The following is a 12,466-nucleotide window of genomic DNA, read 5'->3' on the forward strand; positions in this document are numbered from 1 at the left end:
GCAATATTTATTGTTATTATTTCACCTCACAAAATGGACCTGGCTTTATATCAGACATAATGGGGTTTAATTTGAAAAGAAAAATTTATTTTAAACAGACTCTGAATTTACTGTTAAATAGGGGAGTGTCATATTTTACTCTAGTCTTTTCAGCAGAAAGTCTGATATTAGAATATATAAGCACACAATTTAAATGGCAAATTTAAACACAATTTAATTTGAACGTATCTACCCAATTTCAAGCTTTTAGTTGAGTTCCCTAGATGCATGCTTTGTAGGCAAGAGTGATATTAGTAATGCTTATGTTTTTTACATAATTTTATTTTACATCAGATTTGGCGGCTCTTAACAGTTCGTTTCAAATCGAAAGTGAATTAAGCGGATCTGGCAACCCACAAAGAGGAAGCCATTTTCTGTGGCCCGGCGCTGCGCAGCAGCTTGGTGTTTATCTTGTCTCGCTTTTAAGAGGCGCTGCACAAAAGAGATCTGTTTTGAAAGCTCTTTGTGCTGTTTTTCCTTCCGCAGATTTATTTGTGTTTTAGGGAGGGGAGTAACAGCTAAGTTCGGCAAGATGCCGCGAATTATGATTAAAGGAGGCGTTTGGCGCAATACTGAGGTAAGTGTCTGCAGTTAGCAGTTAGCACACGACACCGGAGCGCGGGCTGTGCGTGGCGTGAAAACGTCGAGGATTTTAATGTGTTTGACATTGTTATTTACTGAGACACGGCCTGAGGAGTCGCGCTGGCCTCATCATCAGCTCAGAGCAGAGCGACAAGACGGGACTCCAGCTCGTTATGATCAGATCAAATTTGATTTTAATTTTTTTAACGGAGGAAGTCTTTAAAACAAACAGAGAAGGCGTTAAATGGTCATCGTATATACTGAATTGCCTTTACAAACACAGATCAAAAGGGTCTTTTCTGGGGTTTAGTATGAACCTGAAAGCTAGAAAAACATGGCAAATACTCATACTTGTAAACTTCGGTGTAGCAAACACTTTGAAAAGTATATTGGAGAGCGAAGGAGAAAGCCGTCTAAAGCTGTACTTATTTTGTATATAGCATAGTGTTAAAATGGGAAGAACCAGTCAGGTGGCCAACAACAAATAGATATGAACGAGTTAAACACTGTTCTGAATAAACTTTGTCCATGGCAGCTATAAAAGGTCATTATTATGATGGTGAAGGTTAATGTGTAAGATAAAAACTGCTGTGGAGGCCCAGCGAATTAAAACTCTAACCTGGAGAGACAGGTGGTGTAGAGAGTGGAATAGTGCATTGCATTCTGGGTAGTGTTTACCATGTTGTAGGATATGCTTCATTCTTTATTAATCCCAAACACAGACAGTCACAGACTTATAATGACTGTCAAAATTAGTTTCTTTTATAAATGTGAGACTGGACCAAGGTTTTATCAGCCTTTACTGCTGTAACTACTGTAGACTACTGTTAAGACTTATTGAGATGGGATTAGTGTTACGTGGGGAGCTGGGGTAATGTTTATCATGGATTGCACTGAAGAAATCTTAGTGAAAACAACAGTGATGTAAATGGCAACTCCATGAAGTCATAGTGTGAATCCTACACTGCAGAGCTACTGGAGTTTTATACTGTCAAAACTGTTTTGAGATCAGCCCACCGCCCAAAAATATCCAAGCTTCAATGACAGTACCTTCTAGTTTTTCAGAATAGATGATGGATGAGAAGTTGGCAAAAACTTTACCAACCCTTCACACAATTATTTTAAACTATTGATTAACTTCAGCTATTGTTTGGTTACTTAATGAGTAGGACAAATGATCATAACAGGTTTGTAGCTGTCTATTGTGAACAAAACCTACCTACAGCTGCCAGAAAATGAGATGCAGCAGAGTGATCCTTTAGGTTTGTTTTGTGGGGCGTCGTTCAGCAGCTGAGTTTAACCTCATATTGGACGGTGTGTTAGGTCGCTTAATGCTTCTTCCAGCTCCTCCATTCTTGAGAATCCCTCCAAAAATACTCCTTTACCCTGGGATATTTTACAGTAGGTAAAGTGTTCAGGAATCTTCCCTGAAATGGGAGTGTGCACTGGGAGTGCAGGTGATATTAATAGTACTTACAGAGAATGAGGTTATTGTCAATTAACTGTTCTAACACTGTCAAACCCCTGATTTACCTCTAAAATGTAGCTGCACCCAGACTGTTTCAATCATTCTGATTGAACTGTGAAAAATGCTCTTGATACTAGGATGCAGACCTATCATGCATAACCACTAGCTGGCCAGTGCTGAATCAGTGGGATGTGTGTGCAAGTTTATATCACTGGTAAGCACACATTTAGCCTATTGTTAAATCACCAAGAGGTGGTGATATTTGCTGAATGTTATGCATCACCTGCACCTACAACCAGAGGTGCTTTTCAAAATGTTATTTTGACAATTTGGAGTAATATATTAAAATTTTCCCTAGGGCTGCCATGTTTCATTTTTTACAGAGCAATACATTTTGTCTGTTAATAAAAAACAGGTAACATGGGTATATTCTAATTAATAACCCCAGGTTAAATATCACTGAACACAGCACACACACTCGACATCTTTAAATGGCACAAATTATTGATTGTTTGAGATGTGATGATTCATAAATATGTAGTGACTTCTGTTTTATTCAGAATGATATATGTTTTTACCATTTCTGTAGGATGAGATCCTTAAAGCGGCTGTTATGAAATATGGCAAAAATCAGTGGTCTCGAATTGCCTCTCTGCTGCACAGAAAATCAGCGAAACAATGTAAAGCCAGATGGTGAGTCTTTTTATGGATTACAGGTTTTAGTGTCATATACACACATGCTGCATTGGTGTATTTGTTTCTTGCAAATGTATTCTCATATGTACACACATTTGTTGCAAGTGGCAATTCAAATAATCTGCTGAAAGGATATTTTTCTAGCTGAGCTTACAGAAATCTTTGGACATTTGATTTTGTTAATTGTCAAATGCATCAGTTGATAACTCATAATTGTTTTAACCCACGTAGGTATGAGTGGTTGGATCCTAGCATCAAGAAAACCGAATGGTCTCGTGAAGAAGAAGAGAAGCTGCTGCATTTGGCTAAGCTGATGCCCACTCAGTGGAGAACAATAGCCCCCATCATTGGCAGAACAGCTGCACAGTGCCTGGAGCACTATGAATTTCTTCTGTAAGTGCCTCTACCGATGATGCTGATTATGTATTATAAATAAGACCTATTTGTGTAGTCACTACACTGATTTCTGTCACAGAGACAAAGCTGCTCAGAGAGACAATGAAGAAGACACAACTGATGACCCTCGCAAACTCAAACCTGGGGAGATCGATCCTAACCCTGAGACCAAGCCAGCAAGGCCAGACCCAGTGGATATGGATGAAGGTTTGTTTATTAATGTTTGAGAGAACTCCTTTCTACACTGATCTTGAGCAAAAATAATGTTTATTTATTTGGCAGTCATAAAATAGTCAAAGTGGTCTTCACGTTCTGCAGATGAATTGGAGATGCTGTCTGAGGCCAGAGCTCGTCTGGCAAACACGCAGGGCAAAAAGGCAAAGCGAAAAGCCCGGGAGAAGCAGCTTGAGGAGGCCAGGTGAAATAGATCGTGCATGTACACAGATGTTAATATATGGCACAAGAATAGTGATTTAGATCCCTAATATCAACTATCATAATAAGGCAAGTGTGCACCATAACCCTTGGCTACCAGTCTTCATTTTCTTTTCTTCCCTCAGGCGTTTGGCTGCTCTGCAGAAGCGCAGAGAGTTGCGTGCTGCAGGCATTGATATTCAGAAGAAGAGAAAGAAAAAAAGAGGTGTAGATTATAATGCAGAGATTCCATTTGAGAAGAAGCCTGCTCAGGGATTCTATGATACGTCCATGGAGCAATATGATCCACTTGAGCCTGACTTCAAAAGACTTCGCCAGCAGCATCTTGACGGCGAGCTCAGAAAGTGAGCGACTAAAGTCTTCCAAACATTAGTATAGAATACAATCTGTGCTGGTTGAATTGACTGGGTATAGAAATGATCTTGGTTGACACCAATTTCTTGAACGTTATTGTTTTTGTGGATTGTTACAGTGAGAAAGAGGAAAGGGAGCGTAAAAAGGATAGACAGAAGATCAAGAAAAAGAAAGAGTCAGACCTTCCCTCTGCAATTTTGCAGACTAGTGGGGTGTCTGAGTTCACTAAGAAGAGGAGTAAGCTCGTCTTGCCTGCACCTCAGGTAAACTGTTATATCCTGCTGTGATAAGTGTGTACATTTCTGTGGTATTCCAGACTGTTTGAAATAAGTCGATAAAAAGCATTTTTAGATTTCAAGCACCTCATTGAGCTTTCTTATTCACTTACTCACATACATACTCATTAACACACTAACAGTTGGCCTAAAATTCTCCACCGTGTGGCGCCAAAACTATAGAAACTGGAGCTAGCATTTACAGGAGTTTATTTGCACATACTGTTCAGAAATGTATGTATTAGTAAATTTGAATTGATCAGTCTCCTGACCTTTCCTGCTGTACTTCTAACAAGAGGGAGGCAATTCAGTTCACATTAAAGACACTTAATGTCCTTGTTTCCCCAGATATCTGATGTTGAACTAGAGGAAGTGGTCAAACTCGGCCAGGCTAGTGAGATCGCCCGACAGACTGCCGAAGAGTCTGGAATCACAAACTCTGCCTCCAGTGCTTTGCTTTCTGAATACAATGTTACTAATAATGCCATGGCCCTTCGCACACCACAGACTCCTGCAGCACAGGACAAGATTTTACAGGTATCCTAGCGAGTTTCTTATTTTATACCTCAAATATTGATCACAAGGTATGTGCTTACATATTTGTTCTGTTTAATCTTGCCTGTTTTTCAAACACAGGAAGCTCAAAATCTGATGGCACTCACTAATGTAGACACCCCTCTGAAGGGTGGTCTGAACACACCTCTGCATGAGAGTGACTTCTCAGGGGTCACACCACAGAGGCAGGTGGTCCAGACCCCTAATACTGTTCTCTCCACACCATTCAGGTATGTCCCAAGGCCGTTTTATACAAGTGACTATTTTGTATTCACTGCAGATGGAGAAATGTGTTAATGTCCAAAATGTTATGCTGAAATGTGTTTTGGGATTTTTTTTTCTTTGCAGAACCCCAAGTCATGCTGCAGATGGTTTGACACCTCATAGCGGTATGACCCCAAAGCCTTCAATGGGAGTGACCCCAGGCCGCACACCGCTGCGTGACAAACTTAACATAAACTCTGAGGACGGTGTGGTGGACTATGCCGACCCAGCTTATGCGAAACACCTGGTGTGTGACAAAACATTCACATGAATATGCAGAATTCTTCCAACCTTTGTCTCATAGTTGCTCTGTTGTTGTCTCCCGCTGTGTTAATATATGCTGTTTGTTACAGCAACGGGAATCGCGTGAGCAGCTAAAGTTGGGCCTGATGTCTCTGCCGCTGCCCAAAAATGACTTTGAGATTGTGCTGCCTGAGAATGCTGAAATGGAACTAGAAGACCAAGAGGTTGATGAGAGCTTTGTGGAAGACGCAGCTGACATTGAACTTCGTAAACAAGTGAGTCATTCCAGTATTTACAATTTACAGTTTAGTTATGCTTTTTATTAGTTAATTTTTACACCATTTTTTTAAGTATCCAAAATATTTTTTCCACAGATGAATTCAAGTTAGTGGATGCCAGTTATTTTCACATTCCTCTTAGATTTAACAGTGCCAGTACTGGGCTTTCTCTTGCCCATTTCTCAGATTCGTTGGATGCTATTCATCAGTTTGCTTCACAGCACACCAAACCTTGCAATGAATACGGTATTGTGTAGAAAAATAACTATATGGCCATCATGGTAATTTGAGAATTTTAGTTATGATGCTGACAGTATGAATTGAAGAAACTGAAATGTAATACAGCACAAACAATGCTCAAGGTCCTTACTCTGGCTGGGTTCAGTTTGGTCCATTCAGACTTTAAAAAAAAATGCAATGCGGTTAAATGCAGAACAGTGCATTAGACATTAGAGATTACAACGCTCAATTATTAAGCAGTATATTAGTTTCTAATTTGTAGTAAAGTAATATTTTGTTAATGAAATGTAATGTTATTTCAGGCTGTGAGAGAAGCTGAGAGAGAGAAGGAGCTGAGACAAAGACACACAGCAGTGCAGAGAACCTTACCCAGACCTTCAGAGGTGAGTTCCTCATTCTGTATTTCACTAAACATATTGGGGTTGTTTCCCAGACAAGGATTAAGCCTAGTTCTGGACTACACATCATTTTGAAATAAAATTCTTTTTTCTTTCTTATTGAAAGGAGAATATAGTCCATGATTTAAACCCTGTCTGGAAAACCACTGACTAGAAAACATGTTTCAGAATGTTTAAAAAAATGCCCAAACATCACCTCAGAATTTCAGTGTCTAATTTATGATTTATTATTTTCATGTGAAGCACCACAAAGGTTCATCATTCACATGGACTGATTTCAATTTGTAATATGACTTATAACTCATTAGCTACTCTTTTATTTATATATATATATATATATATATATATATATATATATATGCGCTGTATATTACTTTCTTTTTAGGTCAGCTTTTCTGATAATTGATGAAGTAAATCCATGCTGTTTGCCGTTGTAATGATGTGTTTGTAATGTTGTGTGCATCTCCCCTTGATCAGGTGAATGAGACCATTTTGAGGCCTCATAATGTCGAACCACCTCTCACAGAGCTCCAGCAAGCAGAAGAGCTCATTAAAAAAGAAATGATCACCATGCTCCACTATGATTGTCTACACCAGCCCTATACAGAGGCACTGGCCAAGAAAGGCAAAGGAGTAGGCTCAAGCTCCAACAACGCAGAGCACATTGCCTTCCTGGAAAAATCACCCTACGAAAAAGTCTTGGAGGACAACCTTAAAAATGTTAGTAAAGTGTGATCTCACTGTTTTTAAATGGTCAGTAAATCTACACTGTGTTGTGCTGTTCAAAAATATTTGTTTAATAAGTCAATACCGGTTATTTTATTTAAAAAGTAGACATGAATAAACGTATACTTAAAAGAAATATATCAATAAAATCAGTATTTTCCCCCAAATTATTAGTCATTTCCACTCCTCAGTTCCAGTCCCGATATCACACCTGCCTTGAGAGTGGGTAGGTGAACACATGCTTCCTCTGCCTCATATCAGGCAGGCCCACTGCATCTGTCCAAACCCTCAATGATAACACCCCTTTAAACAGTTTAGCATGTCATCTGAGAACAAAAATGTACAGATCTCTCACATCATCAGACAGACCCATGCTAGCCAGCAACAAGGGTGATGTTGGCTGTTCTACTCATGAAGAGATCCGGGTCAGTTGGGCTCTCTGGGGCTACCATCCTCAGACAGCTGAGGCATGTCAGTTTCCAGGTGATAGGTTGCTGCTTGTATCGCTATGTCTCTCGCTATTGTTTTTAACAGAATAATGGTTATCAATTGTCATTATGTTACGTATTTATATTTAATGCAAACAAAATATTCAGTGAGGTGAATGTCAAATACAACTATTTACTCTTCCCTGTAATTTAACATCAGATTTCCCTGTCAAAGGAGTGATGTTCAAAAAAGCTGTCCCACTTGTATATTTAAATTCTCCTGGTCATTCCAGCATTCATTGAAGTTGGACTTGGACATTATCAATCCTTTCAGGATTCTACCCAATATATAGAACCTTACCTTTACTCTCATATCCATCCACAGCTGTTCCCCCAACAAAAGTTATTACATTGCAAATTTCATAAAGCTATCCAAATACACCAATGCTGTGTTTAATGCTTTAGGTAAGATCATTCTAAAAGGATAGGAAATGTTTATCAGGCAAAATACATGTGAAAAACTGAATAATCAAGGAAAAACATATCAAAGCCATTGGTAAACAAGTCATGAAGGTTGGTTGCTTGATTTTGCACAGTGCTGTATCTCATTCAATGTATCGCACTGTATTTTAAATTTGGTAATATTGCAGCTCTTTCTCCTTTTGTCAATGTAACCTGTCTGTCTTGTTCATGTGAATAAATAGTGACTCTTGTTCCTCTCAATGCCAGGCCAAGGAGTTGCTAAAGCAGGAGATGGAGGTGGTAAAGCATGGCATGGGCCATGGCGATCTTTCCAGCGAGGCCTTTAACCAGGTTTGGGAAGAGTGCTATAGCCAGGTACTGTACCTGCCTGGGCAGAACCGCTACACAAGAGCCAACCTGGCCAGCAAAAAGGACAGAATTGAGTCTTTGGAGAAGAAACTGGAGGTAAAGAAAAGTTGCACACTTTATTTGTAGTTCCAGAGCAGTCCAGCAGATGGCACTGGCTGCTCAATGTTAGCCTTTGAAGTACTGTGTGGCTGGCACTAGGCTATAAATGAGTAAATATGTAACAGCCATAGGGGAAAAAAAGACTGTTTTTAAATCATCTGTCTTTGTCATATATCCTTGCAGAAAATTGCCTTGAACTGAAGTGATCCCATGTTATAAATATGCAGCAGAACATTTAATGGCATACATACAAGCTAGTTCATATATTAAGCCAATTATTAGCTCGTTTAGGACACACTTGATGCCTTAAGCTTCATACCTCATTGCCACATGGGCCAAGAGAAGCTCAGATTTGTTCACCACATTGATTTTCATGAGCTTAACACAAATTAAAAATTACATTCCAGAGACATCCTTTCTTTTAATATAGACAAAAATCATTGCCACCAAAAGATATTTAGTTGGCTTGGATCTAAGGGCCGACATATGTGCGAAGTTTCAGTTAATCAAGGCAACCCCCATCTCACAAAGGGTGCATTTGTTTCATATTTCTTGGCTGGGAACATGGGGCGGAAACTTGGAGCCCATTCACACAGCAGCAGCACGCTCTGAGGAGACGGGGGAGGGGTGTTCCTGCAGGGGTGCAGAGAGCCAAGAGCCGCCGCCGCTCTCCTCTCATTCATAGAATCAACAGGATTTATGCTAGCGGCAGCTGCATACCACATTTATTAACAGGCCTCAGAAGCCACTCGCTACAGTGCAGTTCGAAGGGGCTTGGGGTGTCATCTGTGGCAGGGTCCATAAACACCAGAACACCCTCAGCCTGCTGCTCAACCACACAGTAAACAAAGCTAGGGGGTCAGGGGCTTTAAAAATCATGAGCCACACCACTGAAAATAATAAGGCACTCTGCATTCAGACAAATGCCTGGATTGTTTTTTACTGGCGTTTAGAAAATAATAGAACAGTTTCCTAACTAGATTATATTTTAGATAATTATAGGTAGATTGTTACCAGTAGAAATGTTATAAAACACAAGGTTTAAAGTCAGTTTTTATCAGTCATCTCGCAGAAGAAATCCCTGAATATGGCCGAGTGATTTCTGTTTCTATTTCAGACATAGTTTGATGTAACAAACTACCGCTCGGCCTAACGAAAAAAACCCGTCACACAGATTGCACTCAAAACCAATTTGTCATCAGTTTATTTAAAATATTAATGTGTAGCCACCATTTGTTGAACTCTAGGTGTAAAATCATCTGCTTGTTTCTTTTATACTGTGTTAATATTAAGTTTTACAACAATAAGAATTTAAAACATTTTTATACCTTTTTTTAGAATGTTACTTTTATTTAATTAAAAAAGGGGGGTTTTATCCTTTCCCCTCTGTGGCCTTGCTCATCCACATGGTTTATGTTGCCTTGCGATGCCTTGTCAGAAGTTAAGAACTGGAGCCTAGTTGCAGCTAAGTGGTTACTAGGAAACAAAAGACGAGCAAATAGTTGAAGAAAAAGAGATCCGTGATAATCGTGTAACAGTTTGTTAAAGACCAAAGGGATTGTGTGAACTAATAGTGTCTGACACCTGAGAATTCCTGGTTAACTGTTGCTCGTAGAACTAGACAAGCCGGGATGTGCAATAGATCAAGATGTATTTCCAGGTTATAGAATCATATTCTGGTTTTAAGGCTGGGTACAATCCACAAGTACGATTGCCCTTTTAAATACCAGTTGTTAGGTGTTTAGAGTGCTGACATGACGTGATGTGCTTAGAAAAGGATATAGTGTGGTGAAATATATCACAACATAATTAAATAATTTTAAATCATTGGCCTGTAGTAAGCTGCTACTCCTGACCTGCAGACTCAATTAACCACTCAGTTATGTGTTTTTAAATCAGATAAACAGAGGGCACATGACCACAGAAGCCAAACGTGCAGCTAAGATGGAGAAGAAGATGAAGATCCTGCTGGGTGGATATCAGTCTCGAGCCATGGGGCTGATGAAACAGCTCAGTGACCTATGGGACCAAGTGGAGCAGGCACACATGGAGCTGCACACCTTCCAGGAGCTGAAGAAGCAGGAAGACACAGCCATCCCTCGCAGACAGGAGGTAAATCACAGCCCAGCTGGGCCCTAGCAAAATTTCACTGCACTACACCGCAATGTGTAGAATTTAGCCAGGTTAATGCAGTAGTGTAATTACAGCAGTATGGATGTCTGAGTAACTGAGCATCTTTAGATGCCTCTTTTACAGCTTAAAGATGACATTCAAGATTTTAATTAAAAAACACTTTTTGTAGAATTCTGAGAAGGTTTCCTTGCTGCTCTTCAGTCTATTTGTGCTCAAAACCAGTCTTTGTTTAGCAAATCCTGGTGTCTGTAAATGGGTAAAAAAAAAACTCACACCATTGCACTTTAAAGGCACAGAGTTTCCGAACATAAACAAACTGGAGAGAACAGCATTTCCTCACCATCATAGACATCCCCTTAAAGTATGAATTCGGTGTTGTATATCTATATATTTGTAAAAACTAGGCATATAGCTTTAAATAAATGACATTGCTTGACTGACACTATTATTTTTTTAATAAACAGGCTTTGAGGGAAGATGTACAGAGGCAGCAGGAAAGAGAGAAGGAGCTTCAGCAGCGGTTTGCTGACCTTCTCTTAGAGAAAGAAACAATGAATTCAGAGAAAATCTGAATGGGACATTACAAAAGTATCTGGAACTACATCTGCACACCTTTGCTGGCTCTACACTGGTTGTAATATAAACAAATTCCAGTCAAATCTTTGGAGTTTTTTTTTTTTTTTTTGCTTTTTTTTGCAGCTTGTACAACCGCATGGATAAAACTGTGTACCATATTACTGTCTGAATCCATTCATTTCAGCAGCAGTGATCTGGTCTCTGCTTTCAAAGCTTTGTGTGGAGTTCAGGTTTAGGCACTTGTGATCTCTAGGACCAGTCGCTCACATGGAACCCCCAACTGTTTTTTTTAATTTTTTTAAAATTTTTTGTAAAATCAACAGTTCATGTTGTAAATAAATCTCCGGCAGTCTGTTTGGTTTAGTTTCAAAAGTCATAAGCCTTTTTCATTGATATCAGTATCAAAGAAAACTGTTCTCAGTGGCTGTGAGAGTATTACTTATTTACGCAATAAACCATCAGCTTCATGATCTCCCGTTGTTTTTATTGCACTGACAAAATGAAGATTTGCAAATGATCTCTGATGATTATGACCTTATGCCAAGAGAATATCCAACATAACATCTGCAGAACTGTGACAAACAATTTCTAATTAGTTAAGGGTGATTAGGCAGGGAGGAGGTGGGACCAGTTCTGAAACAGTCGCTGAAGAAGTCTGCCTTGACAAGTCTGTACAAAATCTCTCATAAACGTTTAATTGGGTTGAGAACTTGAGGCTGAGATGGAAAGAATTTTCATATGCCTACAAACGCTGTTTCAAAAAAGTTGGGACATTGTGCAAAATTTAAAATGTTGAAATCAAGAAAGTATTTTAAATATTTGCTCATTTTTAATTTGATGCCAGCAACTTTATCAACCTTTTTGTTCTCTGTCAACTTTTTTTGAACAAGTTGCTGGCTTCAAATTCAAAGGTGGGCAACAAAACTATAAAATTAGCTAGTTTTAAAAATTTTAATTGTCTTTGTTTGATTTTCAATTCAATGTAAAATATTAAAACTAAATATATTAAATTATTTGCACATCATTGTTTCGTTTTTATTTATATTCTGCTCTATGTCCCAACTTTCCTGCAAATGGGTGTGACTGCTTTTTGCCTTGTGGATATCAGAGGAAAATATACCCATCAGGATAGAAAAGGCCCGTGATGGAGCAAATTCTCACAGCTCTACAGCTACAAGACCAACAAAGTTTAGTCCACTTAAGGCTAGAGCTGTTCTCTTGCATGACGTGGCTTTTGTCACCTTATGCGGTTTTATACATCTCTGTAGACTAGTCTGCAGGCCTGTGTATTATGCATCATATACGTTTCATATTTACATTTGCTGCTGTTTATATTCTGCAAATATAAAAGGCGTCTTATGTTCATGGGCGATCAGTTCTTGATCACACAGTACAAATATTACCTGAGAAGCTTTCATTAAGTATCACATTTGAAACCACTGCTGAAATA

The 12,466-nt window shown here is 39.1% G+C and overlaps 1 protein-coding gene across 1 annotated transcript; it reads left to right on the top strand.

Moving 5' to 3' along the window:
• The first annotated feature begins 406 nt into the window (after positions 1-406).
• cdc5l (CDC5 cell division cycle 5-like (S. pombe)) lies at positions 407-11,787 on the top strand. Its single transcript, XM_066680167.1, has 16 exons — positions 407-616; positions 2,679-2,782; positions 3,017-3,178; positions 3,261-3,388; positions 3,500-3,599; positions 3,742-3,960; positions 4,089-4,233; positions 4,594-4,782; positions 4,882-5,030; positions 5,149-5,311; positions 5,418-5,582; positions 6,128-6,208; positions 6,701-6,943; positions 8,107-8,304; positions 10,207-10,419; positions 10,905-11,787. The coding sequence occupies exons 1-16, from the start codon at positions 572-574 to the stop codon at positions 11,010-11,012; spliced, it is 2,412 nt and encodes an 803-aa protein (XP_066536264.1). The 5' UTR covers positions 407-571; the 3' UTR covers positions 11,013-11,787.
• The last annotated feature ends 679 nt before the right edge of the window (positions 11,788-12,466 follow it).

This window comes from Hoplias malabaricus, chromosome 1, assembly GCF_029633855.1.
Source record: "Hoplias malabaricus isolate fHopMal1 chromosome 1, fHopMal1.hap1, whole genome shotgun sequence".
Lineage (NCBI taxonomy): Eukaryota > Metazoa > Chordata > Actinopteri > Characiformes > Erythrinidae > Hoplias > Hoplias malabaricus.

What these genes read in the sequence shown, in the direction of transcription:
- cdc5l (XM_066680167.1), top strand. Translation starts at nt 572, where the DNA reads ATGCCGCGAATTATGATTAAAGGAGGCGTTTGGCGCAATACTGAG. An exon ending in AAACAATGTAAAGCCAGATG is followed by an intron (nt 2,783 to 3,016) that starts GTGAGTCTTTTT and finishes TAACCCACGTAG; the next exon opens with GTATGAGTGGTTGGATCCTA. An exon ending in GAGCACTATGAATTTCTTCT is followed by an intron (nt 3,179 to 3,260) that starts GTAAGTGCCTCT and finishes TTTCTGTCACAG; the next exon opens with AGACAAAGCTGCTCAGAGAG.